This window comes from Oncorhynchus mykiss, chromosome 10 (assembly GCF_013265735.2).
Source record: "Oncorhynchus mykiss isolate Arlee chromosome 10, USDA_OmykA_1.1, whole genome shotgun sequence".
In the NCBI taxonomy this organism is placed as follows: domain Eukaryota; kingdom Metazoa; phylum Chordata; class Actinopteri; order Salmoniformes; family Salmonidae; genus Oncorhynchus; species Oncorhynchus mykiss.
This window is the reverse complement of record NC_048574.1, coordinates 34,077,665-34,104,942: the sequence shown is the minus strand read 5'-3', so window position 1 is coordinate 34,104,942 and position 27,278 is coordinate 34,077,665. Positions and strand designations below refer to the sequence as shown.

Here is a 27,278-nt window from a genome sequence, read left to right as displayed (position 1 = left end):
GAAAATATTGTATAGCATTCACTCTGCTGGCTGGATGGCCATTAGGCTTATAGCATACACCTATTGTTTTTATAAAACGTACACTCCTTAACTACTGTATCTTGTAGCTGTTAAAAAAAAAAATTAAACACCTAGTGGGGCAAAAAGTATTGTCAGCCACCAATTGTGCAAGTTCTCCCACTTAAAAAGATGAGGCCTGTAATTTTCATCATAGGTACACTTATTATTATGAATTATGAAAAATCCAGAAAATCACATTGTAGGATTTTTAATGAATTTATTTGCAAATTATGGTGGAAAATAAGTATTTGGTCACCTACAAACAAGCAAGATTTCTGGCTCTCACAGACCTGTAACTTCTTATTTAAGAGGCTCCTCTGTCCTCCACTCATTACCTGTATTAATGGCACCTGTTTGAACTTGTTATCAGTATAAAAGACACCTGTCCACAACCTCAAACAGTCACACTCCAAACTCCACTATGGCCAAGACCAAAGAGCTGTAAAAGACTCCATGCGAGGTTGAACTTCAAAAATAACAATGAAAGTATAAGCTATAATCACAGCTTATGAGATATGGCATAAACAATACATTTGTATTGATGTAGGCCTATAATCGAGCTCACTACGTTAAGACTCCCGAGTGGTGCAGTGGTCTAAGACACTACATATCACTGCAGTACCTGGTTCGAATCCAGGCTGCATCACATTCGGCTGTGATTGGGAATCCCATAGTGCAGTGCACAATTGGCCAAGTGTCGTCCGGGTTTGTAAATAAGAATTTGTTCGTAACTGACTTGCCAAGTTAAATAAAAAATAATTTTAAAAAGACAGCCCGTTCATCAGATAGTCACTGCTCCATCATGTGCCTGCCACACAGATAGAAACAGACATGTACACAAACCTGTCCTGCTCCTCCACCCAAAAGGAAAATAAAAAAGATTTGCCATTACCTCATGGTTGTCATGATTGCTCCAGTTGAATTTGATTTTGCGCTATAGCTAAACTGTCGTAGTGGGGTTATTAAATATATATTATTACTTTTAAATAATTTGGAGGGGGGGGGGGGGGGGGGTATAAAAGTTATGGGAAGATCACAACAGGTAAAAATGTTGACCACACCCAACCCTAATGCCATAGGCTTCCACAAGCAGTTACTGCCTTTTTGAAGATTGTGTTCCACGATATAACCAGTTGATATTATGGTTCAATACATTTTAAAATGCACTTGTTTTTTTTGACACTATATTAAAAGAAATGGGGAAATTTAGCCATTAGGATTTGTTATCTGTAATGGTTATGATAAATTAGTCATTGTTGGCATATAGATTGTGTATACTTTCTGAAGGCACTCCCATTAGCCTTTTCCACATTTTGTTCTGTTACTGCCAGAATTTAAAATAGATTACATTTAGATTTTGTTTGGCACTGACCTACACACAAAAGCCCATAAAGTCAAAGTGGAATTGTGTTTCATTTTTTTCATACAAATTATTATTTGTATTTTTAATGAATAGCTGAAGTACTCAACCCCTTTGTTATGGCAAGCCTAAATAAGTTGAGAAAACTAATTTGCTTACAAGTCACATAAGTTGCATGGACTCATTTTCTGCAATAATAGTGTTTAATGTAATTTTCTTTAGGACTACCTCATCTATGTACCCCACACATACAGATAATTGTAAGGTCCCTCAGTTTATTAGTGAATGTCAAACACAGATTCAACCAAAGATCAGGGAGGTTTTCCAATGCCTCGCAAAGGGCACCTATTGGTAGATGGATACAAATAAAAAAGGCAGACATTGATTATCCCTTTGACCATGGTGAAGTTATTAATTACACTTCATTAATTACACCCAGTCACAACAAAGATCTGTGTCCTTCCTAACTCGGTTGCCGGAGAAGGAAACCAGCAGGGATTTCACAATGGCCAATGGTGACTTTAAAATGGTTACAGAGTCTAGTCTAATGGCTGTGATAGGAGAAAACTGATGATGGGTGAACATTGTAGTTACTCTACAATACTACCCTAATTGACAGAGGGAAAAGGAAGCCTGTACAGATAAAAAAATATTCCAAAATATGCATTGTTTGTAACAAGGAATTAAAGTAATATTACAAAAAATGTGGCAAAGCAATTCACTTTCATTCTTAACTTCTTAGGGCTAGACGTCCTGCTAGCGAGTCAACTTCCAATGAAACTGGAGGGGGCGCAAATCAAATAAATAATCGTACACATTTTGGATATTAAACATTTAGGTACATACAAGTGTCTTATATCGGTTGAAAGGTTAAATTATTGTTAATCCAACTGCACTGTCCGATTTACAGTAGCCATTACAGCGAAAGCATGCCATGCGATTGTTTGAGGACAGCAGCCCACATCAATATTTTTCCACCGGCACAGGTTTCATAAATAGCGATTAAATATTCACTTACTTTTTTGAAAATCTTCCTCTGATTTGTCATCCAAAAGGGTCCCAGCTATAACATGTTGTTTGGTTAGATAAAATCCTTCTTTATATCCCAAAAAATCTATTTAGTTGGCGCCATCGATTTGAGAAATCCACTTGATCAACATGCAGATAAAGGAATCCGAAAGTCCACCGCTAAACTTTATTAAAACAAGTCAAAATATGTTTCTATTGACTCCTCAGATACCCTAAAAAAGGTAATCAAACTATAAATATTTATTCCGGAAAGAAGTACATTCAATAGGAAACCGATATTAGCAGGTGCGTCTTGTCTTCATCGCGCGCCCAAACACGAATTTACAAGTGTGTCCTTCTACTAAAACTCATATTTCTTACTTGTTTTGGAAGTTACAAGCCTGAAACCTTGAACATAGACTGCTGACACCCCGTGGAAGCCATAGGAATTGCATCCTGTGAGCTAGAATTCATTATGCCCCTATACTTTCCATTGTAAGAGCATGGGATCTCAAAATTCCAGGTTGGTGTTCTTTGTATTTTCTCCTACCATATCTATTGTGTTATAGTCTCCTACATCATTTTAACATTTATACAAACAGTGTGTTCTTTCCAATGGTACCAATTATATGAATATCCTGGCTTCTGGGCCTGAGCAACAAGCAGTTTACTTTGGGCACGCCAGTCAGGTGGAAATTGAGAAAAAAGGATCCAAGCCCTGACAAGTTTTAAAACATTTCAAATCCCCATCCCGATAACGGAAGTGAAATTATAGAACACTTGTAGAAAGCAGAGTCTTTGTCACCAACATCTTTCTGCATCTCCAGTGCTGTGAAAAGGTATTTTACCCCCTTTCTAATTCTCTACTTATGCATATTTTGAATACTGAATGTTATCTGATCTTCAACCAAAACCTAATATCAGATTAAAAAAAATGTAAAAAAATAAACTTGAGTGAACAAATAACATTAAACAATAAGTTTTTTTTTTTTTACTGTGGAATGCAGTGTTTGGTTCCCCCAGGCATAATGGGACTCACGTCGTCCAAAAAGTGATACTTTTGACTCATCTGTCCATAGAACGTGGTGTGGGAAACGGCATGCAGTAGCAGGAAGGAGAAAGACGACATGTAGCAAACAGAGTAAACTATAGAAATGGACATTACACGTGCCGGTGTTGCCGATCACATTTGACAAACCAAACATTTAAATACCGTTAAAAGAATTTAAAAACCCAAACCGATCAATGCATCATACCTGTACATCGTAAAACACGGTATACCACTAAGCCCTACAGACGGTTTATAAGCATGTACTAGCCTTCGTCACACAGGTGCATACAAATAAGGGCAGATTATCAACTCACCAAAGTTGGATGTGTTGGTAGCTGTTCCGAGAGAGAGGGCAGCTTTGTTGCCGAAGAGGCCGGTGCCCGTGCCAAACGACGGGGTGCTGGTGGTGGTAACACCAAACCCTGCCGTTTTATTACCAAACAAGCCCTGCTAGGGAGAGGAGCACAAACAGACACCATATTAATATACATCCATCATACTGTACCGAACTTTGTGAAGGCATGAGCAGTTGAGTCAATTAATACCTGTGTGCCGACGTTGCCGAAAGCGGTGTTGGTTTGTCCAAAGAGTCCGGTGCCTGTCCCAAAGCCCGTAGCTGGTGCGGTCTGAGCTGTGTTTCCAAACAACCCCCCTGCCTGGGACACTGCCGTGGCCCCAAACAGACCCCCCTGGGATGGAGAAAGAGTTACTCTACTGGAATGGTACTATGTTAGGCATGTATTAACATGTGTGTGTAGGCTCTCACCATGGTGCTGGTTTGTTGGGGCTGGCCCATGGTGCTGCCGAAGGAGAAGCCTGTGTTGGGGGTGGTTGTAGCCTGGCCGAAGGGCTTGAACAGGCTGACTGCCTGCTGGACCTGCTGGGGCTGCTGCTGCCCAAACAGACTGCCTGTGGCTGCACCAAACCCACCCGCACCTGAGGACAGAGGGAAGGAGGTGAGAGGGAGTTACAACATTCCGATAGAAGTTATGGTATTTATATTTTCTATAGGGCTCGGTCTCTGGGCCTGTGTGACTTACTAGTTCCGAATGAGGTTTTGGCCTGGCCGAAGGAGAAGCCTGTGTTAGTGGCTGAGGAGCCAAACAGCCCTGTAGCCCCCGTACTGGGGGTGGCTGCGGCTGCAGCCCCAAAGAGACCCCCTGTTGGTGCAGCCATAGGGTTAGTGGGTCCCTTCCTCCCTGCCTGGTAGTCCTCAAACCTCAGCTCCTACACAGAGGCAACACACCACAAAGGAGAGAGGGGGGTGAGAGGCCTGGCTCTATCTCAATACTCTGAAGTGGATCCCTCTCCTCATCTCTTTCCCTTCCATTTTCACTGATCTGAAAGATAGAGGACAGGTGAAAGTAAATGCCTAACAATGACCCACCTCCAGTGATTTGTTCTCATACTCCTTCATGGCCGTGATGCACTGGTGCTTGGTGTTGATGCTTGTCGTCACACCCCCTTTCACCATGGTGTCACTTCCTGTTGGAGGCTGGACGACAACAGAGGAGATTCATTGGGATACAAACTCTACTGTATTAGAGCAGGTTGAACTGATTACTTGTACACATAGCAGAGAAAACTGACCTCGGAATTAGGATCACAGTAAACATAGACATACAGCATTAAGTACAGTACATTCCATATGAAATAACATTTGGTACACGACACATGGCAAAGAGTCCTAGTACAGTAGTTCGGCCCAGGTGTAGTTGGCTAGCCTAGGTCGCAGGGATGCAAACAAGTGAGGGCAGAAAAAGGTGAGAATAATTATTTTCGCACAGAAACACTGGAAAAATCTGTAAACTGCAAAACATTTAGCCTATTTTCAGAATGAGGTTGTCATAATACCAACGATGTGATTGATACCAGGCCACGTATCACGATACCGAGTGGTAGTGGCTGTGGCCAATGGAGCGGTCTCCGACCACAAATTATAGAGGCCCTCCTCTTGGCCGCAGACTGTTGCCGTTTTAAAACTAACTTCCTACAATGCTACACATTTTGCCATGGCTTTGCAGTGTTCTTATGCTAGGTGAGTGACTCAAAACAAAAAGGACATTTTTTGAATTTTTGATTCTCCCAGACTGTCCATTTTCATTTTGGTGATTGTAAGTTCTCAAAGATTATCTTTATTTTAAGAACTATGTATAAAAACACTGAAAACTTTACACCGTCATATTTTTGAGAGGCAGAAACACTGCACCTTTCACTGCATAATAGAAAAGGCTACTGCAGAAAATACCTGATTTGCATATATCCAAAGGCCTACCATGTGCAGGATGAATGTTATAAAAAAAAATATTTTTAAAAAGAGTGCCTTTATTTAACTAGGCACGCCAGTTAAGAACAAATGTGTATTTTCAATGACGGCCTAGGAACAGTGGGTTAACTGCCTGCTCAGGAGCAGAACGACAATTGTACCTGTTCAGCTCAGGGATTTGCAAACTTTTGGTGACTAGTCCAACGCTCTAACCACTAGGCTACCCTACCACCCCGTAATGAATATACACACAGAGTACAAAATATTAGAAACATCTTCCAAATATTGAGTTGCACCCTCTTTTGCCCTCAGAACAGCCTCAATTCATTGGGACAGACTCTACAAGGTGTGAAAAGCATTCCACAAGGTTTCCGGCCCACGTTAACTCCAATGCTCCCCACAGTTCTATCAAGTTGGCTGGATGTCCTTTGGGTGGTGGACCATTCTTGATGCACACGGGAAAAAGGTTGAGTGTGGAAAAACCCAGCAGAGTAGCAGTTTTTAGCAGAAACCGGTGTGCCTGGCACCTACTACCATAGTAGTAAGTAGGTGCTACATTCAAAGGCAGTTAAATCTTTTGTCTTGCCCATTCACCCTCTGAATGGCATACATACACAATCCATGACTCAAGCTTAAAAATCCTTCCTCAACCCATCGCCTCCCTTCATCTACACTGATTGAAGTGGACTTAACAAGTGACATCAATAAGGGATCATAGCTTTCACCTGGTCAGTCTGTCATGGAAAGAGCAGGTGATCTTAATGTTTCCTGTAGTCAGTGTAAATGCATAAATTATCTGCATTGTCATTGTGGCAGTTAAGGGGAACCATCTTTAGCCAACTCTTCAGACAACTTTACAGCCAACACAAGCTCCCTCCCACACAAGCTTACTCCCTCCCTCTCACACGGGAGTAAGTTAAGCAGAAACCAGAATTTTATGAACACCAGAAAAAAATATTTGATTCAGATTTAACTTACAATTACATTGATTAGGTATATGCATCCTACCTTTAAAGCATCTCTTTGAGAAGGCTATACATCCCTTTTTTTCCTGTGCCATCCAAATGTGTGCATAGTCAAGGGTGTTAGCTAGCTAGCCATGACTAAACAAGGCTGTTTGTTATCAAACCAAAAACTTGTGGCCCGTGACATGGTTTATAAAATGATATAACACGCGCGCCCAGTCGCGGTAGAATGGGGTTTGGGCTACAAACTTGAGGATTTCAGTTACGTAAAGGCACAAGGTTGACTGTGTTCTGTTTTTCCTCTATTAACACAAACCCCATCACTGTCTGCACACCCCAGCATCACGGGGTGATAACATTTTAAAACTGATGGAGATGCAGACAGAACAGACAGAGAGAAGCAGCAGAGGCTAATTAATGGCTGGTTAGGGGATGCGGCTGGCTGCCCACAGCTGTCACACGTGAATTTGCATAAAGCAAGCATCACTGAATGGGGGACACATTCTGCATCTGCGCACCTTGTCAGCCCCCTCCACCAACCAAACTCAGGCCAAACTCACGTTGAACTTGACAGTGGTGCCTGGCTGGGCAGCCTGCTGGGTAAACCCTGATGCTCCGAACAGGGAGGTAGACGCCCCTCCGAAAGGGTTGGAGTTGGTTGCCCCAAACAGCCCCCCACTGCTGGCCGTGCTCGTACCGAACGCTAAAAAAATTAAATACACATCATCACGATCTAGTTAGACATCGATGATGTCGACGTGACCCGACTAAGAAAACACATGCCCCTCATGAGTGATCTAAAATCCTTCTGAAATGTTATAATTTATTTCTATAGCGCTTTTCATAATCTCAAAGCACTTAAAAAGCATTACACAAACAAGCAATACATCATGAGTAGCCTAGCTATAAAAATACATTAATATATTAAAGGAAAATAAAGGTATTACACATCATGATCTCATTATACACCAGCAGAGAATCACAATTACTAGAATAGACCAGAGCCCTCTATTTACTACTATTTGGTAGGCTAAATAGAAGGCTCTGGAGTGGCCATCGGAGTGCTAGCACAAAATAATCAAAATCCAAAACAAGTTCTATTTTCCATTGTTGCACGCATGGAACTATGAGAAAGGCACAGAACTCTAAACCCACACTCCATATAGAACACCTAATATGACCATTGTCTCACCGGCCACAGATCATTTACTTGAATGGGAACGCCTATTGGTACTACTGATTCTAATTATATTGTAAACCGGTTTTAAAGACCAATGCTAGACAATAAAAAAAAAGACTGACTGCCAAAAGAGGCTGGCTTGGCGGCGCCGAAGGCATTGCTCTGCTGGGAGAAGAGTCCTCCGCCGCCGCCCGTGCTGGTGCTGCCGAACAGGCTGGTGGAGGTGCCGCTGGGCGCACCAAAGCCAAAGCCGCTACTGGTAGATGATGTCACAGGCTGGCTGAAGGTACTGGAACCAAATAGGCCACCTGGGGAGGGACACACACACCAAACTAGCTCACACATAGGTCCCTTTGGCTTATTGTGGGAGTGCACAACTCAAATTCTTGTAGGACCCCGGGCCAATGGTTTGGTATCATGCTCACCAAGGATCCTCTAGAATTGTAGTTGTGCATTGGTGATCAAAACCAGTACAGACCTTTGGGTTCAGCTCAACTACTTTATAGGAGACCCGATCATTTCATTCATCACAAGGAGACGTCGTCACAAAACATGCATCCCTTCATCCCGCTCTCCACAGCTCCATTTTCTTCCTCTCACTCAGCACAAACAGGCCACTCACTCACATACAGTTGAAGTTTACATACACATAGGTTGGAGTCATTAAAACTTGTTTTTCAACCACTCCACAAACTTCTTGTTCACAAACTATAGTTTTGGCAAGTCGGTTAGGACATCTACTTTGTGCATAACAAGTCATTTTTCCAACAACTGTTTACAGACAGATTATTTAACTTTTCACCGTATCAAAATTCCAGTGGGTCAGAAGTTTACATACACTAAGTTGACTGTGCCTTTAAACAGATCAGAAAATTCCAGAAAAGGATGTCATGGCTTTAGAAACTTCGCATAAGCTAATTGACATCCTTTCAGTCAATTGGAGGTGTACCTGTGGATTCATTTCAAGGCCTACCTTCAAACTCAGAGCCTCTTTGCTTGACACCATAGGGAAATCAAAAGAAATCAACCAAGACCTCAGGAAAAAAAATGTAGACCTCCACAAATCTGATTCATCCTTGGGAGTAAATTCCAAATGCCTGAAGGTACAACGTTCATCTGTACTAACAATAGTACGCAAGTATAAACACCATGGGACCACGCAGCCATCATACCGCTTAGGAAGGAGACGTGTTTTGTCTCCTAGAGATTAATGTTTTTTGGTGCGAAAAGTGCAAAACAATCCCAGAACAGCAGCAAAGGACCATGTGAAGATGCTAGAGGAAACAGGTACAAAAGTACCTATATCCACAGTAAAACGAGTCCTATATCGGCATAACCTGAAAGGCCGCTCAGCAAGGAAGAAGCCACTCCTCCAAAACCGCCATAAAAAAAGCCAGACTACGGTTTACAACTGCACATGGGGACAAAGACCTTACTTTTTGGAGAAATGTCCTCTGGTCTGATGAAACAAAAATAGAACTGTTTGGCAATATTGACAATCGTTTTGTTTGGAGGATAAAGAGGGAGGCTTGCAAGCTGAAGAAGACCATCCCAACTGTGAGGCACGGGGGTGGCAGCATAATGTTGTGGGGGTGCTTTCCTGCAGGAGGGACTGGTGCACTTCACAAAATAGATGGCATCATGAGACAGGAAAATTATGTGGATATTTTTGAAGCAACATCTCAAGACATCAGTCAGGAAGTTAAAGCTTGGTCGCAAATGGGTCTTCCAAATGGACAATGACCGCAAGCATACTTCCAAAGTTGTAGCAAAATGGCTTAAGGACATCAAAGTCAAGGTATTGAAGAGGCCATCACAAAGCCCTGACCACAATCCTATAGAAAATGTGTGGGCAGAACTGAAAAAGTGTGTGTGAGCAAGGAGGCCTACAAACCTGACTCAGTTACACCAGCTCTGTCAGGAGAAATGGGCCAAAATTCACCCAACTTATTGTGGGAAGCTTGTGGAAGGCTATCCGAAACGTTTGACCCAAGTTAAACAATTTAAAGGCAATGTTACCAAATACTAATTGAGTGTATGTAAACTTCTGACCCATTGGAATGTGATGAAAGAAATAAAAGCTGAAATAAATCATTCTCTCAACTATTATTGACATTTCACATTCTTAAAATAAAGTGGTGATCCTAACTGACCTAAGAGAGGGACTTTTTACTAGGATTAAATGTCAAGAATTGTGAAAAACTGAGTTTAAATGTATTTGGCTACGGTGTATGGAAACTTACGACTTCAACTGTATGACAATAGGGCCATACACAGTGCCACCTGTCTACATGATCACTCCCTTTAAGAGAAGAATACAGACTGTGGCTTTGCGCCAAATACTACATATCGCATATACTTTTGTATGCACGGAAGCCCCTTTTCAAGAGTATAACACAGACTGAGTGTCCAGCCTTTTCGTGTGCACAGCCGCCTGTTTAAGAGCAGGTTGTGTGTGTGTGCGCGGCAGCCAATGCTTACCTCCTCTACCTGCACCAGTGTGGATTTGCTGAGGATTGGCTGTCACCACTTTTGAGAGAGTAGAGCATTACAGGGTGGGGTTAGACACACACATATATATATATATATATATATATATATATATATATATACACAGTGCCTTGCGAAAGTATTCGGCCCCCTTGAACTTTGCGACTTTTTGCCACATTTCAGGCTGCAAACATAAAGATAAAACTATTTTTTTGTGAAGAATCAACAACAAGTGGGACACAATCATGAAGTGGAACGACATTTATTGGATATTTCAAACTTTTTTAACAAATCAAAAACTGAAAAATTGGGCGTGCAAAATTATTCAGCCCCCTTAATTTAATACTTTGTAGCGCCACCTTTTGCTGCGATTACAGCTGTAAGTCGCTTGGGGTATGTCTATCAGTTTCTCACATCGAGAGACTGAAATTTTTTCCCATTCCTCCTTGCAAAACAGCTCGAGCTCAGTGAGGTTGGATGGAGAGCATTTGTGAACAGCAGTTTTCAGTTCTTTCCACAGATTCTCGATTGGATTCAGGTCTGGACTTTGACTTGGCCATTCTAACACCTGGATATGTTTATTTTTGAACCATTCCATTGTAGATTTTGCTTTATGTTTTGGATCATTGTCTTATTGGAATACAAATCTCCGTCCCAGTCTTAGGTCTTTTGCAGACTCCATCAGGTTTTCTTCCAGAATGGTCCTGTATTTGGCTCCATCCATCTTCCCATCAATTTTAACCATCTTCCCTGTCCCTGCTGAAGAAAAGCAGGCCCAAACCATGATGCTGCCACCACCATGTTTGACAGTGGGGATGGTGTGTTCAGCTGTGTTGCTTTTACGCCAAACATAACATTTTGCATTGAAACCAAAATTGAACTTTTTGGCAACATCTGACCAGAGCACCTTCTTCCACATGTTTGGTGTGTCTCCCAGGTGGCTTGTGGCAAACTTTAAACGACACTTTTTATGGATATCTTTAAGAAATGGCTTTCTTCTTGCCACTCTTCCATAAAGGCCAGATTTGTGCAATATACGACTGATGGTTGTCCTATGGACAGACTCCCACCTCAGCTGTAGATCTCTGCAGTTCATCCAGAGTGATCATGGGCCTCTTGGCTGCATCTCTGATCAGTCTTCTCCTTGTATGAGCTGAAAGTTTAGAGGGACGGCCAGGTCTTGGTAGATTTGCAGTGGTCTGATACTCCTTCCATTTCAATATTATCGCTTGCACCGTGCTCCTTGGGATGTTTAAAGCTTGGGAAATCTTTTTGTATCCAAATCCGGCTTTAAACTTCTTCACAACAGTATATCGGACCTGCCTGGTGTGTTCCTTGTTCTTCATGATGCTCTCTGCGCTTTTAACGGACCTCTGAGACTATCACAGTGCAGGTGCATTTATACAGAGACTTGATTACACACAGGTGGATTGTATTTATCATCATTAGTCATTTAGGTCAACATTGGATCATTCAGAGATCCTCACTGAACTTCTGGAGAGAGTTTGCTGCACTGAAAGTAAAGGGGCTGAATAATTTTGCACGCCCAATTTTTCAGTTTTTGATTTGTTAAAAAAGTTTGAAATATCCAATAAATGTCATTCCACTTCATGATTGTGTCCCACTTGTTGTTGATTCTTCACAAAAAAATACAGTTTTATATCTTTATGTTTGAAGCCTGAAATGTGGCAAAAGGTTGCGAAGTTCAAGGGGGCCGAATACTTTCGCAAGGCACTGAGAGAGAGAGATAGATATATATATATATATATAATATAATATATAATATATATATATAATATATATATAATATAATATATAATATATATATATAATATATATAATATAATATATATAAATAATATAATATATATAAATAATATAATATATATAAATAATATAATATATATAAATAATATAATATATATATATATATATATTCAACCACCACGTCAGTAGCAGCATCACGGCAGGCACAGATAACATTCACCATCGTATATTGAATAATGGAAAAATGTATAGAGCACATAGTCAGCTCTCGGTCTACTGTGAGTGGCAGTGTGATCATGCAGGTTCACGGTTCAGGTAGACGTCACAGTACAAAAGCTAGTTTAAAACATGCCCAACATCGTACTTTATCAGTGCCATCACATCAAAACATATAAAACCTCCTGAATATTTTATTAATACACCAGTGGGAAATGTAACAGAATCTGTAACTTTGCTGTGGTTATGCAAGTTATACAATTAAGCAATAATGCATGAGGGGGTGCGGTATACGGTAAATATATGACGGCTCAGGGCTGTTCTTAGGAACGCCCTTAGCAGTGGTTTATTGGCCATATTCCACAAACCCCCTAAGGTGCCTTATTGCTATTATAAACGTAATTAGAAATGTTTTGTCATACCCGTGGTATACCACAGCTTTCAGCCAATCAGCATTCAGGGCTCCAACCACCCAGTTTATAAAATACCTTATACCACAGACACCTTTCTTCTGTGGCTTTTCATTCAAATGAAGAACATGGTCACCCTAAACACTCAGATGTCAGCCATGTTAAACCCTAAACCACTGCAATGGAGAACAACGGCCTGCTCCTAAACCCAGAATGTTGTGACAGAAACCACACTGTTATTGGGCCTAAGCTGAGATTGTAATGAAACAAAGTCTAAAAGGAAAGCAGATATGGCTCCTGTACTACAGGATGTTAAGCAGAAATTATATTTGCCAGGCCTAGGTGGGTACTGAGGGATTAACGTGTTAAAGTCAGGCTCAGGGAGATGTGGCAAACCTGGTTTATTCTGCGTTGCCCCAAAGAGTCCTCCAGTGTTGTTGGTTGCCCCAAACGCTGAGGCTCCGAAGCCACCTGTTGCCGCCCCAAAGCTAGTGTCTGCAAACACAGGGTCAACACCACCCCTCTTATAATCCACAACAAGTTAACTAGACTTGAGAGTGAATCCCAAGGCGAAGACATTGATGAGACAAGCGTGAAACCATAAGGGTACTCAAGTTGCCATGACATACATTAAAGCTAACTGTACACCCTGCACCCACTGTTGTTACTTACTTTGTTGCCCAAATGTGGATGACGTCCCAAATCCTCCAGTCCCTCCCCCAAAGGGAGCACCAAACGACTTGTTGAACATCTTCCCCTGCTAGTAGGACTGCATATGTCTGCTCAGCATGACAGATAGAACAACTTAAGTTTACATCCCCAGACACACAGAATTGACAAACGTTGATAGTTAGAGAGCATTTACAGTAATCACACATGTTTTAAGTTACCAATACCTAGATCGATATAGCTAGCTTTCTATGTATGATTTTTGGGCATGGGGGAAAAAAATGATGGGTCACAGTCCATATATTTTAGGTATTCTCGAAGCCATGCAAGCAGTTGATAACTCTGGCGGGAACGCAGTAACTTGTTTACTTCAGGGTGTTAATGACGTTCACATTCCAAAAGAGGCTTCAGGCTATGAGACAGCTGATTGGGCTCAGCAACAGGTGTTTAACCTGTCTTCTATTGCATTTATGACACGTTTGCCAACAACAACAAAATATCAACTTTAGCTAGTTGCTATTTGGAACTTAGAGAAGCAGTTTAACTTAGTTAATTCGTTCTGGTGTGAGGTTAACTAACCACCGTCCATACATGTTCAATTCATACCACCTGCCAGTCTCCCTTCTATATTTTCCAGAGGCAAGATCAAAAGTCAATTTCGAAAGCTTTATAACAATTTAGTTAACTAACGTCAGATATCGCTAACATAGCGTCTACCAATCGGTTGGTTTGCTAACTAACGACTGACTGAAAGCCAGTTAGGGGACAGAAGAATATGCTATCATGTGGTGGCCTGCCTGGCAGACGTCGTTAGGTAACGTTAGCTATCTAAGCTACCTAGCTAGCAACACATACTGATATTATTAGTAACAGTCGACGTTAGTCAGTTAGCTAACTACAGTAGCTAAATTAACAACACTCCAATGTTCAAACATTGCACGAAATGAAATTATAGATCACACTAACAGCGTACCCGTCGCACAAGATAAAAACAGATATGACCAGTTTAGCCTGCTAACGTTATTTGTAAACATCCGCAAATGTCCCCGGTGAGTCAGAACCACAACACTGCTAACACGGCTAGTTGTGATGCTAATTGTGATGTTGTGCTAACGCGTTAGCTTACATGGTTGAAAAAGGGACGGCAGGACAATGTTAAAACTCACCGTAAATAAGACTATGGTCTATCCAGTCACAATATGGGTGAAAATAAGGTCGAAGTCTCTAAACGGGGAGAGCTACCTAGCAATGCTAGTTTCCGTAACTAATCTCGTCGCACTAGGAGGCAATCTGCGGTAAGGAGGCCAAAATGCGTCAGGCGTTTGAAAATGTCGATGTGCGCCAAAGTTTTTTTTCCTTCTTCTTCTTATTATTATATTTTTTTCTCTTTATTGGCAGACTACGGTGTATTACCGCCACCTACGGTACGGGGTTGTAAACAATATCACCAAAACAAAACATGTTTTGGATGAACAAATCATACGAATTACCAAAAACAAAAAACACTAACCAAATTCAACCTACTACCCTGAATTTCCAACAAAAACTGTACTATTCAGATCTCTACACAGGCTCGGGAACCTGGTAGGAGGGAATTTCTTCATTCAGTAGTACCTGTAACCTTTCGGCTGTAAAGTTCCGCCACCTACAGTGGGGGAAAGAAACATGATTCCCAAAAATGGAGAAAAAAAAAACACCCCTCAAAATAAAAAAATAACTACCAAAAAGTAAATAAAGAAACTAAACTAAATCAAACAAGTTTTAAGTTAAAAAATATATAACAGATCTAATCCCTACACAGACTCAAGTGGAACCTGGGAGGGCGGGTCTTCCGGCGCCAGTACCCCTTGCAAATCTTCAGATTTAAAATCCTTAAATCCCAAAAACGTTTCTGCCGTAGCCACAATAATGTCCCGTTTCTTAGACTTCTTCGAGACTTGTGCTGTACAGTTTATAACTGTGGCAATGAACGCCACAAAATCCAACTTTTTTAACACACGGTATCTTTTGACTGGCAGTAAACATTTACTACACACTAGCGTTTTTCATGGCGAAGAGGGAGGGAGAGGGAGGATCGGGGCAGGCAGGCAGGCAGAGAGACCGTTAGAACCGTGCGCATATACTGTAGGCTATACCTTTTTTAGCAATGCCTCGTAAATTCACCAAAAGTATATTAAAGTATATATTAAGCTATCAATTAGTATGGCAAAGCTATTCTTCATAGTGTCAGTGAATTGGAGTTGAACATCGCCAAATGCATCAGTTTAATTAAGCCCAAATGTGCAATAAAAAGTACTGCCTATAGTTTAGGCTATTCAGTGAAACACAGGGTGGCTGTTGATGTCCTAGGTCAGGGCTCTCCAACCCTGTTCCTGGAGAGGCACCAACCTTCCTGTAGGTTTTCGCTCCAACCACAGTTGTAACTAACCTGATTCAGTTAATCAACCAGCTAATTATCGAAGCAGATGCGCTAGATTAGGGTCGGAGTGAAAACCTACAGGATGGTAGTTCTCCAAGACAGGGTTGGAGAGCCTGTCCTAGGCAATAGATCGCAAAGCTGCATCCCCGCTAAACTTTTTGGAAATGGCAAGTTCGGTTTCTCACCGAGGTAAAATTATCGGACGTTCGCCTGTAGTTTTCCTTACGTCCACCAACAGCAGTTAGGGACCATCAACATTGTGACAAATCTAATTTTTAAAATTTCAATAGTTCTTTAACCATTACTCATAACACGTTAAAAACTGGTTGTAGCTAACCCGATGGCGTAGACATATATTGCGCATACCTTTAAAAAAAAAATCAATATACATCTGGCACTATTTTTAATTATTTATTTACATTTTGAATTTCAATAGCTCTTTGGTCATATGACCTACTGACTTCAAACACGGTTCCGAATGTACAGTCAGTGGGCCTACACATTGCACAATCTTTAGTTTGTCCATTTTCATCTCACACGTTTTTACATTCATTTTTCAAACTTTCAGAATTCAATAGCTCCTTGGTCATGTGACCTACTGACTTCAAACAAGGTTCAGAATGTCCACTGACTACCCATCTATATTGCACACCCTTTAGTTTGTCCATTTTCATCTCACTCGATTTTATTTTTCAAACATTAAAATAGCTCCTTGGTCATGTGACCTACTGGACTCAAACAAACTTTAGAATGTCCACGGACTAGCCTTATATATAGCACACTCTTGTTTATGTACTGTAAAATCACGCGGTGTAACATACATTTTTCATAGCTTTACATTTCAATAGCTCCTTGGTCATGTCAATTACACACCTAAGAAGTGTGCAGGGGATATACACCCAAATTGCATAGCCTCTAGTCATGTATCTTCTATATTGTTGTACATTAATATTAGTTTGACAATTAGGGGTTCAGTCCAGTGTTATGTGTACCCCTTTCTTTAATATTCATCTATAATAATTGGTAGTTCTAAGTATTTATTTTCCCTGTTTTTTATTTTTCCACAGAGGTACAAAATAGGAGAGAGACATATAATATCTCCTTTCATCGTTAATATCAACCATAAAGGAAAAGGGCGAAGTACGAGAGTCGTGTTATTATGGTATGGATCAAGGACAGGAAAGGTGTTCTAACAGAGGTGCTTGAAGGAAGGTGTACAGGTAGGCCTCATGAAAAACAATGTTTCATGTGCTCTTTTTAATCACAGTAATAGGCAATGATTTGTAAGTCAGAGTGAGCTTGATAATGTGAAAGAATCCTTTTCATAGCATCACTTTCATGTACTGTACATTAAGACAAATCTTTCTACTGTGAGTATTAGCACGCAGTTTACATGACTTGATATTTGAGTGCATTCACAACAAGCCACCTGCAGACAACTTACAAAATGCAATAGTGCATTTGAGGGTTCCTGTTTCTGATGAAAATAGTTATGATGCATGGCCTACTATTTCTAACTGGAAAAATAAATTCCTACGTCTTTTGTGTAACACCAAAATGTATTGTCACGCCCTGACCTTAGAGAGCCTTTTTATTTCTCTATTTGGTTAGGTCAGGGTGTGATTAGGGTGGGCATTCTAGTTTTTCGTTTTCTATGTTGGCCTGGTATGGTTCCCAATCAGAGGCAGCTGTCTATCGTTGTCTCTGATTGGGGATCATATTTAGGCAGCCTTTTCCCACCTGTTGTTTGTGGGATCTTGTTTTTGTATAGTTGCCTTGAGCACTGCAATACTGCACGTTTGTTATATTTTTTGTTGTAAGGTTCACTATTAAATATAATGTGGAACTCTACGCACACTGCGCCTTGGTCCACTCATTTCAACGAACCTGACATGTGTAACATTCACATCACTACATGTTGAAACTACAGTTCTTTTTTCCTGTGCAGTGATCAACTTACATTCTGATAGCTTTTTGTATTTCTGAGTGACGTAAAGGTATTCACATAGTGATTAATTCACTTTTAATGTCATTACAGAAAACATACAACAAAATGATTGAGTTAACAACACATTAGAAACAGAGCATGTCATGAAACTGGCAAATAAAGATGACCATTGGAAAGGGAAATATTGATGATGACCAGAAATTCAGTCAACACCAAATGGATCATTATTCCAGAGACAGAGGGATAGAAAGTGAGGCAGAGGCTCTAGAGGAAAGATGACATACAAGCACAAAGTGACGAAGAGTACTCCGGAGACAGAGGGACAGAACAAGTGATGCTAAAAGAATGACCAGACCAGGGGGCAAAGTCGTTTTCCATTTCTATTAAGATGGGCAGGTGGAATAAAATAAAGCCCTTAACAGGTACCTCAAATCTACAACAGCCATGGACAGATGTGCTTTATTCTGAATTTAATAAGGTCAATCCATGCTGCACCTTGGCATTCAAATATCAAATTATCAAAGCTAGTCACAGCCGGATAAAAGCCTCACCTTACTTCTGTACCTCGGCCACCTGCACCTTTCAGTCGTGTAAAGCGAAATACATGTTTAGACGACAAAAAAGGCCTAGCAAATATAGCAAATATGTCAACATCATGGTATTCAGATTTGGTGAGGTGACACACCAACGAAGTGAGCGAAGATGTTGGCCCATAAGATATAATTGCAGAGGTGAAGTAGCAAAGGCAGCACAAAAAGCAACTACCACTACAGCCAGTTAAAAAACACACGTACAGAAGAGATTTTGTCAGGCAACATAAGAAGCCTTTCAAAAAATATTCTCAAAGTGATTGTGGCTGAAATTAGAAAGAGCAGAAGGATGTATGATGGATGACATGATGCTAGAGCTCATGCTTGCACAAAAGGTTTTGAAGGAGTGTGCCACAACTTCAGCTACTACATCTGGATAAATGCTGCACCTCCAAGTCGAGCCGTTTGGCATTAACTTGTACACAGAAGAGGGTTTGAAGATCCTAGTTGAACATCTGAGAAAGGGCAGTTCTGTACTATGCTCTGGTCCTGCCCGGAAAGGGCAAGGATAAAGGACAACACCCCCCCCCCCCCCCCCCCCCCCCCCCCCCCCGTATATGAAATATACTAGTCTTAACATGACAATAAGCATTTTTTCAATCACAATTCTAAACATATCTTGAGGGGGGGAAATCATGCAGTATGAAGGATGAACATAGAAGTACATTAGATGTGCACCTAACCAAGTCTAAGGACATGTAATATCATTATGTAGTTAACTGGAATTGGAGTTGAATGTTTCTGATGACTTACACTTGAATATTTATGGCCCTTATTCTGTCACTTTAAAGTAAATAGTGAAGATGTGTCATCACGTAAACACAGTATTGTCAGCAATAAAACACTTTGACTACATAACACCTTCTGTATGACACTTAATCTCCCTAACAAGGCATATGTACTGTATGTGACAATGACCCATTAAATTGCACGTAGACAGAATATAAATGTTATTACGTTTGTTTTAAATCTCGATAAACAATCCTTCTAACTAACCAATATTCTCTGAAATGTCTATGTATTTCAGTTTATGCTTAATTATTTGTATGATGTTCTTCACATTCAAAGCATTTGTGGTTTTACTTTCTCTTCTACAGACAATCGAATGGTACATTCAAGCAACCACAAAAAGCTGTGGTCACGGGACACTGATTTACATCTTAAATCATTACCCAGCCCAAGTCATTCTAAATGGAGAAAGAAGTTTAGTGCGCAAGCAAAGTCTGCCCAAGGTACTAATACAATCTGTTAGTGTAATTTTAAAGGATTAACTATTGATACATTTTTTGGGGCTTAGTGGCAAGCATGTGAAATTATTTATTTCAGGTGAACAAGTGATATGGGTGATTTAATAGTAAAATCATTTCACGGATCAATACATTTCTATATTTGCTTCCCCAGTATCTCCATGAACCATCAGGCCAAGTGTTTTTGGTTGACCCTGCTGGACAGAAAGAGGAGGAATCGGAACACGCTGCATTCAAATTCAGGTCTTAGTTATTGTACTGGATCTAATACATATTAGCATTTTACATACATTCATAAGTGTAATATTTTTTTATGACATACTGTGAAAAACTCTTGGCTGCTGGCTCTGTCAGACATGCGCAGAGCAGACTGAAAGGGGAAGGGTAGCTCTTGACTTGAACCTCAGGGGTTCTCTGTAAAGAGAGAGTAATCCAAAAAGGCACAGACACACCCTTGACCTGTATGCATTCTCTCCTGATTGGTCTCCGTAGTGCTTAGTCAATGGGAACTCCATTGCCGGCCTGATCATAAAGTTTTTACACAGTCTGGCAGTCTGATTAAAGTGCCAGAGGTATGAGGAGAGACATCATCCTTTGTATTTACGGGAACAAATATTTCCAAACACTTTGGATCCTATTCTTGGACAGTTAGAAGACACAAATATGTAAATGCAAAAATAATAATTACTCATTACTGTCCATGAGTAACCTCAACCTTGTGGGTCTGTGGGTATTTGGGCCAATAAAGTGCCAACTCAATTCTACCACTGACTAGTCTCTCATGCCCCTATGAACGGGGACACAGGACAATAGTATTTCACCTAAACCAGCCTTTTTTTTACTGGAGTACACTAACCCCTAATCAGGGCTCTTTTCTTGACACACAGTAGCAGTTTACCAGATAAGAAGTCAAGAAGTGTAACGGCTGTCGTTGGAAGGATGAGACCAAGGCGCAGCGTTCCCTTGAGTTCCACATAATATTTATTACTGAAGTGAAACTTTAGACAAAACAATAAAGAAAACAGCATCCGAACCACTTCCTTGTGCAAACTAACTGCACACAAACGAAGAACAAGATCCCACACAGAAGGAGGGAACAAATCTACCTAAGTATGATTCCCAATCAGAGACAACGATAGACAGCTGTCCCTGATTGAGAACCATACCTGGCCAAACACAAAGAAATAGAAAACATAGAAACATGAACATAGAATCCCAACCCAAATCACACCCTGACCAAACCAAAAATAGAGACATAAAAAGCTCTCTACGGTCAGGGCGTGACAGTACCCCCCAAAGGTGCAGACTCCGGCCACAAAACCTGAACCCATAGGGGAGGGTCTGGTGGGCTTTACTCCGCGGTGGCGGCTCTGGTGAGGGACGTGGACCCCGCTCCACCTCTGGCTTGGCCCACTTAGGTGACGCCTTTAGAGCGGGGACCCTCACCGCCGACCCCGGACTGAAGGCCCTCATAGAGAGCCCCGGATTGGAGGGCGCCACTGGACTGAGGGGAGCCGCTGCACTGGCAGCTCCGGACAGGAGGGCGACTCTGGCAGCTCCGGACAGGAGCGCGACTCTGGCAGCTCCGGACAGGAGGGCGACTCTGGCAGCTCCGGACAGGAGGGCGACTCTGGCGGACAGGAGGGCGACTCTGGCGGACAGGAGGGCGACTCTGGCAGCTCCTGACAGGAGGGCGACTCTGGCAGCTCCGGACAGGAGCTCCACTCTGGCAGCTCCGGACAGGAGCGTGACTCTGGCAGCTCCGGACAGGAGCGCGACTCTGGCAGCTCCGGACAAGAGCGCGACTCTACAGGAGCGCGACTCTGGCAGCTCCGGACAGGAGCGCGACTCTGGCAGCTCCGGACAGGAGCGCGACTCTGGCAGCTCCGGACAGGAGGGGGACTCTGGCGAACAGGAGGGCGACTCTGCCAGCTCCGGACAGGAGGGCGACTCTGGCAGCTCCGGACAGGAGGGCGACTCTGGAGGGAGGAGACTGAGAGACAGCCTGGTGCGTGGGGCTGCCACAGGGAGACCTACAGGAGACCTACAGGAGGCCTGGTGCGTGGAGGAGGCACCGGATGAACCGGGCTGTGGGGGAGCACTGGAGCTCTGGTGCGCAGCCTTGGCACCACTCCTCCAGGCTGGATGACCACTTTAGCCCGGCCCCACCAGAGTGCAGGCACAGGTCGAACCGGGCTGTGGGGGAGCACTGGAGATCTGGTGCTTAACAATCGCACCTCTCCCTTAGGCTCAATGCCCACATTCGCCTGTCACGGGCGGAGCGCAGGCATAGGGCGAACTGAACCCTGCCAACGCCCCGGAGACACAGTAAGCTGAGCAGGCGCAGGATACCCTGGACTGAAAAGGCGCACCTGGAGACCAAACGCACTGAGCTGGCACAATCTGCCCTGGCTGGATGCCCACTCTCGCATGGCACTTGCGGGGGGCTGGCCTATATCACTCCGGGCTATGAGTGCGCACTGGAGACACTGTGCGCTTCACCGCATAACACGGTGCCTGACCAGTACCCTGCTGCTTCCGATAAGTACAGGGAGTTGGCTCAGGTCTCTCGCCTGACTCCGCCAATCTCCCCTTGTGCCCCCAAAACATTTTTGTTTGGGGGGGGGGGGGGCCCTCGTGCCTGCTGCGCTGCCTTGCTTCATATCGCCACCTCTCCGCTTTAGCTGCCTCCAGCTCTTCCTTGGGGCGGCGATATTCCTCAGCCTGTCTCCAGGGTCCCTGTCCGTCTAAAATCTCCTCCCATGTCCAGGAGTCCAGGAAACGCTGCTTGGTCTCTTTGTGGTGGGATCTTCTGTAACGGCTGTCGTCGGAAGGATGAGACCAAGGCGCAACGTTCCTTGAGTTCCACATAATATTTATTACTGAAGTGAAACTTTAGACAAAACAAAACAATAACGAAAACGAAAACAACGCCCGAACCACTTCCTTGTGCAAACTAACTGCACACAAACGAAGAACAAGATCCCACTCAGAAGGAGGGAAAAAAAGCTACCTAAGTATGATTCCCAATCAGAGACAACGATAGACAGCTGTCCCTGATTGAGAACCATACCTGGCCAAACACAAAGAAATAGAAAACATAGAAACATGAACATAGAATGCCCACCCAAATCACACCCTGACCAAACCAAAAATAGAGACATCAAAAGCTCTCTATGTTCAGGGCGTGACAAGAAGATCAAAAAGTAGATTGTTGTAAGAGTGTATTACGTCCTGTGCTGGCCCCATTGTCATATCCATTATGGATTCTGAGTGGTAAAATCATAGCTGAAAAATCACTAACACACAAAGTGAGTTTGTCCAAATAATATCTGAAAATGTCAGTTGTTGACCATAATACTTCTACTTGCAATAGCAATTTATGAGGAATATTCCATGTATCAACACTACATGTAGGACAGACATAAGACATTCCCACATACAGTATGTATGATACATGACGAGAGGTTATGCAATATGGCTGTATATCAACTGCACGCTTCTTAGGTGTGTAATTGACATGACCAAGGAGCTATTCAAATGTAAAACTATGAAAAACGTATGTTACACCACATGATTTTACAGTACACAAACAAGAGTGTGCTATATAAAAGGCTACTCCGTGGACATTCTAAAAAAAAATTGAGTCCAGTAGGTCACATGACCAAGGAGCTATTGAAATTTGAACGTTTGAAAAATGTATGTAAAATCAAATGAGATGAAAATGGACAAACTAAGGGTGTGCAATGTGTAGGCGCACTGAGAGGACATTCTGAACCTTGTTTGAGGTCAGTAGGTCACATGACCAAGGAGCTATTGAATTTTGAAAGTTGAAAAATTCATGTAAAAACGTGTGAGATGAAAATGAACAAACCAAAGGGTGTGCAACATAGAGGGGTAGTCAGTGGACATTCTGAACCTTGTTTGAGTCAAGTAGGTCACATGACCAAGGAGCTATTGAAATTTGAATGTAGAAAGAGTTTGTACTTTGTTTACACTTCCTAACTAATTCAACTAGGAATACAAAATGCTGCTCACATTTACACATGCTTATTCACTTTGGAAAGCGAATTAATGTCCAAATCATGAAAATAAGACCTGTGCAATGTTGTGTGCAATTTTTCCAACATCATGACACTTATTTGGAGTCTGTGGCTCAAGTGGTTTGAAAGCTGTTTAGGTTTGAAAGCGCGAATATCCTTTGAATATCCAACTGGAAACTGTCTTTACCTCGGTCACTTACCGATCCATAAACACAAGTGCAAATAGGTTCAATAGCTCGAATCAGCAGGATGTGGGGCGTTGTTATTAGGAGGACGTCCAACATGGACGGATCGCAAAAATAATTATTATGATCACACTTATTCGATTTAAATATTATGTGGAGACCTATACATTTGGCCGCCAAGCACGATTTCAATGCCTATTGTCGTCTAGACATGACGTTGAAATATCTTCAAGCATACAAAAACTTCCTGGGTTCCGTCATAAATCAATTCTATTTGAAAAAATTAAGAATTACAGGGGGCTGTTTGGAAAAACGAATCCTGTGTGATACCAACGTCTCTTGTAATACCCGTTCCGAATAGGGCTATAAAATGCCCAAGAATAGGTTTATCAGCATAGAGTGCGCCGCATCGTCCCATGGGATCCGGTAAGGCTGCACACAGTAGAACTATCACTAAAATATTCTAGTTCCCACATATTACCCTCTTTCTATATTCAAACAAAACAAGCATTTTTTTGGCAAATGTGCAGCATTATGCTCATGTCAGTCCTCAAGAATGCAAATGTAGTCTTCCTAGTAGGACTGCAATAATGCGACGGTGTGTATGGGCCCTCGAGTGGCTCAGCGGTCTAAGGCACTGCATCTCAGTGCTAGAGGTGTCACTGCAGACACCCTGGTTCTAATCCAGGTTGTATCACAACTGGCTGTGATTGGGCACCCAATACCTTGCCTAGTTAAATAAAGTTTCAATAAAAAAAAAATGGTAGCCTAACATCAGTCATTGTTTAGTACTCTGAAAATAAAAAAACATTAACTTGATTTACCATGCTGTAGGTCATGTAACTATTTGTTACAGGCACTATGCTTTGTGGACTTGACAGATGTTGTTCTCCGGGTTTGTGATGAAACAGGTGTGGTTGAATTTATTCTGCCAAAGTCTTCTTATTGTCTAGGCCTTTATATCATGGTGGCAAGGCATATGAACTAACAGGTTAAAGAGCAAACGCAATTATTACAAGACAGGTTGTAATATGGCTATTTTTTTCCCTGGCATGGCTTCCCCAGTGATTTTACTCATGCACTGCTACTGGTTGTTCATCCTTGCACCACTGCAAAAAAAAAGACTAGGTCTACCTGGAACACCACCCATGGGGATTTTAATGGTAAAACATTGTAACTTTACCTATAGCCTGGACATTTGTCTAGGATTATGGCTAAATCCAAACAATGTTAATTAATGCATGTACATGGTCTTCAAGTGCCTCATTAAAATGTATGTATGCTGAGCGAACGGCTGTGCAAACCACATTCCAAAATGTATTTAAAGTTATGAATTAATGATGTGTGCCTACGGCTGTGGCCGTCATGACATTTTGTCCACAGGTGTATTGTCATGCAAAAGCCTGCCAGTCTCACTCAATTTACCGTTAATGAACATAAACACATCTCCAGGCGTCCACACATACAAACCGCATACAAGCAAGTGATGAGCGCCTTTGGAACCTTTACGTTTTTAAAAAAGTCTAAAAAAGCTATTTAATATACACCATCACAATAATCCACTTTTTATTTTAGGCAGGTCAAAATAAACATTATGAAATTAAGAAAATGTACTTAAGAAGAACAGAATATGAGGTGGCCTACTGTATGTTATTTGGCTATGCGCCATGCTGTAGGTTTGTTAATTTAGCAGACAAGATCTGTGCCATTGTTTCATATTATTTTATAGTAAGAAGAATATCATTTTTCTCAGGTGAATAAAATAGAAAGGATATTTTTCCCATTGCAGTGCGCGCTCATATGAAGTAGCTATGTTGAGCATAAAGGGGATCATTTGAAACAGGGCCTATACGCTAGATTTAGTTATTTGGCAACTTTAGTTGTGAATTCTAAGATACAAATCTTAGAATTTCTTAGAAATCAAAACATATATGGGCTGCATGATGCCACAGGTTATTGACGATTTGAGAAAGTCAAAAAAAAGTGATGATTTGAGAAAGTCAACAAAAAAAAAGCTTGCCTCAGGCTGGCTGATCATATTTTGAATTTGACTATTCTCAAATTAATCTTGTCTTTACTAATATGTGAAATTGGTTTAGATTTAGAATGGTCCATTTATCAAATGGGCAGGAACAGGGGCAGGGGAAAAAAGACATGTCATCTGTATGCACTCGAATAGCTGATGGAGGCCACTTTCCCGCCAGTTCCTTTTTTCTCACTCATGCCAGGTAGGCTACTCCTGTTATTTCACTCCACACATCAACCATTATTTGAGGAGCATGCAGCCTCTTGCTGCACCACAGATCATATTCCGCCATTGGCTCTCCTTCCGTGTTCCTGCAGCTACCCAGAGCTTAACTTGGGATACCAAATGAGAACATCGATAGTAACATGTTTTCACAACTAAACATATTCAATTATTGACCGACCATCTCTCTGCGCACTTGAGAAAGGAATGAAGGAGAGAGGGGAGGAGACAGAAACGCAAGGTGGTGAGATATTCTGTAGCAAATACAGTATACAGTATGTGGGTGTGTCATCACTTTTTTGTCACTGTCATGTTCAGACTAGTGTGAGTGAATCCATTTATCAGGTAGTAGAGATTTCTTTAAAGTCAAATAGCAGAGACTTCACATGGCAGACCAGACATATAAGACCTTTGAGAAAATAGAACATCTGCTTTTACAACATGGACAGGTGAATTTCTCTCACCTGTTGAAAGGGTCTTTTTGGAAGCACTCCCTCCACACCATGGATGCTACAGCACGCGATATGAGGTAGGAGTAGTACGTCACACTGTAGCCAATGAGGTGAATGAATCTCAGCTGCCAGGCCTTGAGACAGAGTACCAGTTACAGCTAAAGACACTTATTTTCACTATACTGGAAAATGTAGATTTTTTTAACTCTCCTAGGCACCTAATCAAATATGGCTTACACAAAGGAAAGTATTTCACCCAAAATTGGCTACAGAACATACAGTGCATTCGGAAAGTATTCAGACCCCTTCCCCTTTTCCACATTTTGTTACGTTACAGCCTTATTTTAAAATGTATTAAATACATATTTTTCCTAAACAATCTACACACAATACTCTATAATGACAAATCGAAAGCAGGTTTTAGAATGTTTGCAAATGTATTAAAAATGTTAAAAAACAGACATACCTTATTTACATAAGTATTCAGACCTTTTGCTATGAGACTCGAAATGAAGCTCAGGTGCATCCTGTTTCCATTGATCATCCTTGAGATGTTTTTACAACATGATTGGATTCCACCTGTGGTGAATTCAATTGATTGGACAGGCACACACCAGTTTATGTAAGGTCCCACAGTTGACAGTGCATGCCAGAGCAAGAACAAAGCCATGAGGTCGAACGAAATGTCCGTAGAGCTCAGAGAC

At 41.7% G+C, this 27,278-nt stretch overlaps 1 protein-coding gene across 6 annotated transcripts in view; it reads right to left on the bottom strand.

Moving 5' to 3' along the window:
- LOC110533689 (nuclear pore complex protein Nup98-Nup96) overlaps positions 1–15,206 on the bottom strand; it is a 31,099-nt gene extending 15,893 nt beyond the window's left edge. For 2 of the 6 annotated variants that reach the window (XM_021618138.2, XM_021618139.2), the window contains exons 1-11: positions 14,609–15,015; positions 13,446–13,552; positions 13,170–13,268; positions 10,372–10,419; positions 8,013–8,198; positions 7,271–7,413; positions 4,867–4,974; positions 4,520–4,706; positions 4,246–4,415; positions 4,025–4,168; positions 3,794–3,929 (exon numbers count right to left, since the gene is read on the bottom strand). In XM_021618138.2, coding sequence (XP_021473813.2) covers positions 3,794–3,929; positions 4,025–4,168; positions 4,246–4,415; positions 4,520–4,706; positions 4,867–4,974; positions 7,271–7,413; positions 8,013–8,198; positions 10,372–10,419; positions 13,170–13,268; positions 13,446–13,524 — 1,300 coding nt within the window. In that variant the 5' untranslated portion in view covers positions 13,525–13,552; positions 14,609–15,015. Of the gene's footprint in view, positions 1–3,793; positions 3,930–4,024; positions 4,169–4,245; positions 4,416–4,519; positions 4,707–4,866; positions 4,975–7,270; positions 7,414–8,012; positions 8,199–10,371; positions 10,420–13,169; positions 13,269–13,445; positions 13,553–14,608; positions 15,016–15,056 lie in introns of those variants that run through there. The other 4 variants (XM_036990097.1, XM_021618140.2, XM_021618143.2 and 1 more) reach the window with 4 other exon arrangements.
- Positions 15,207–27,278: the final 12,072 nt, after the last annotated feature.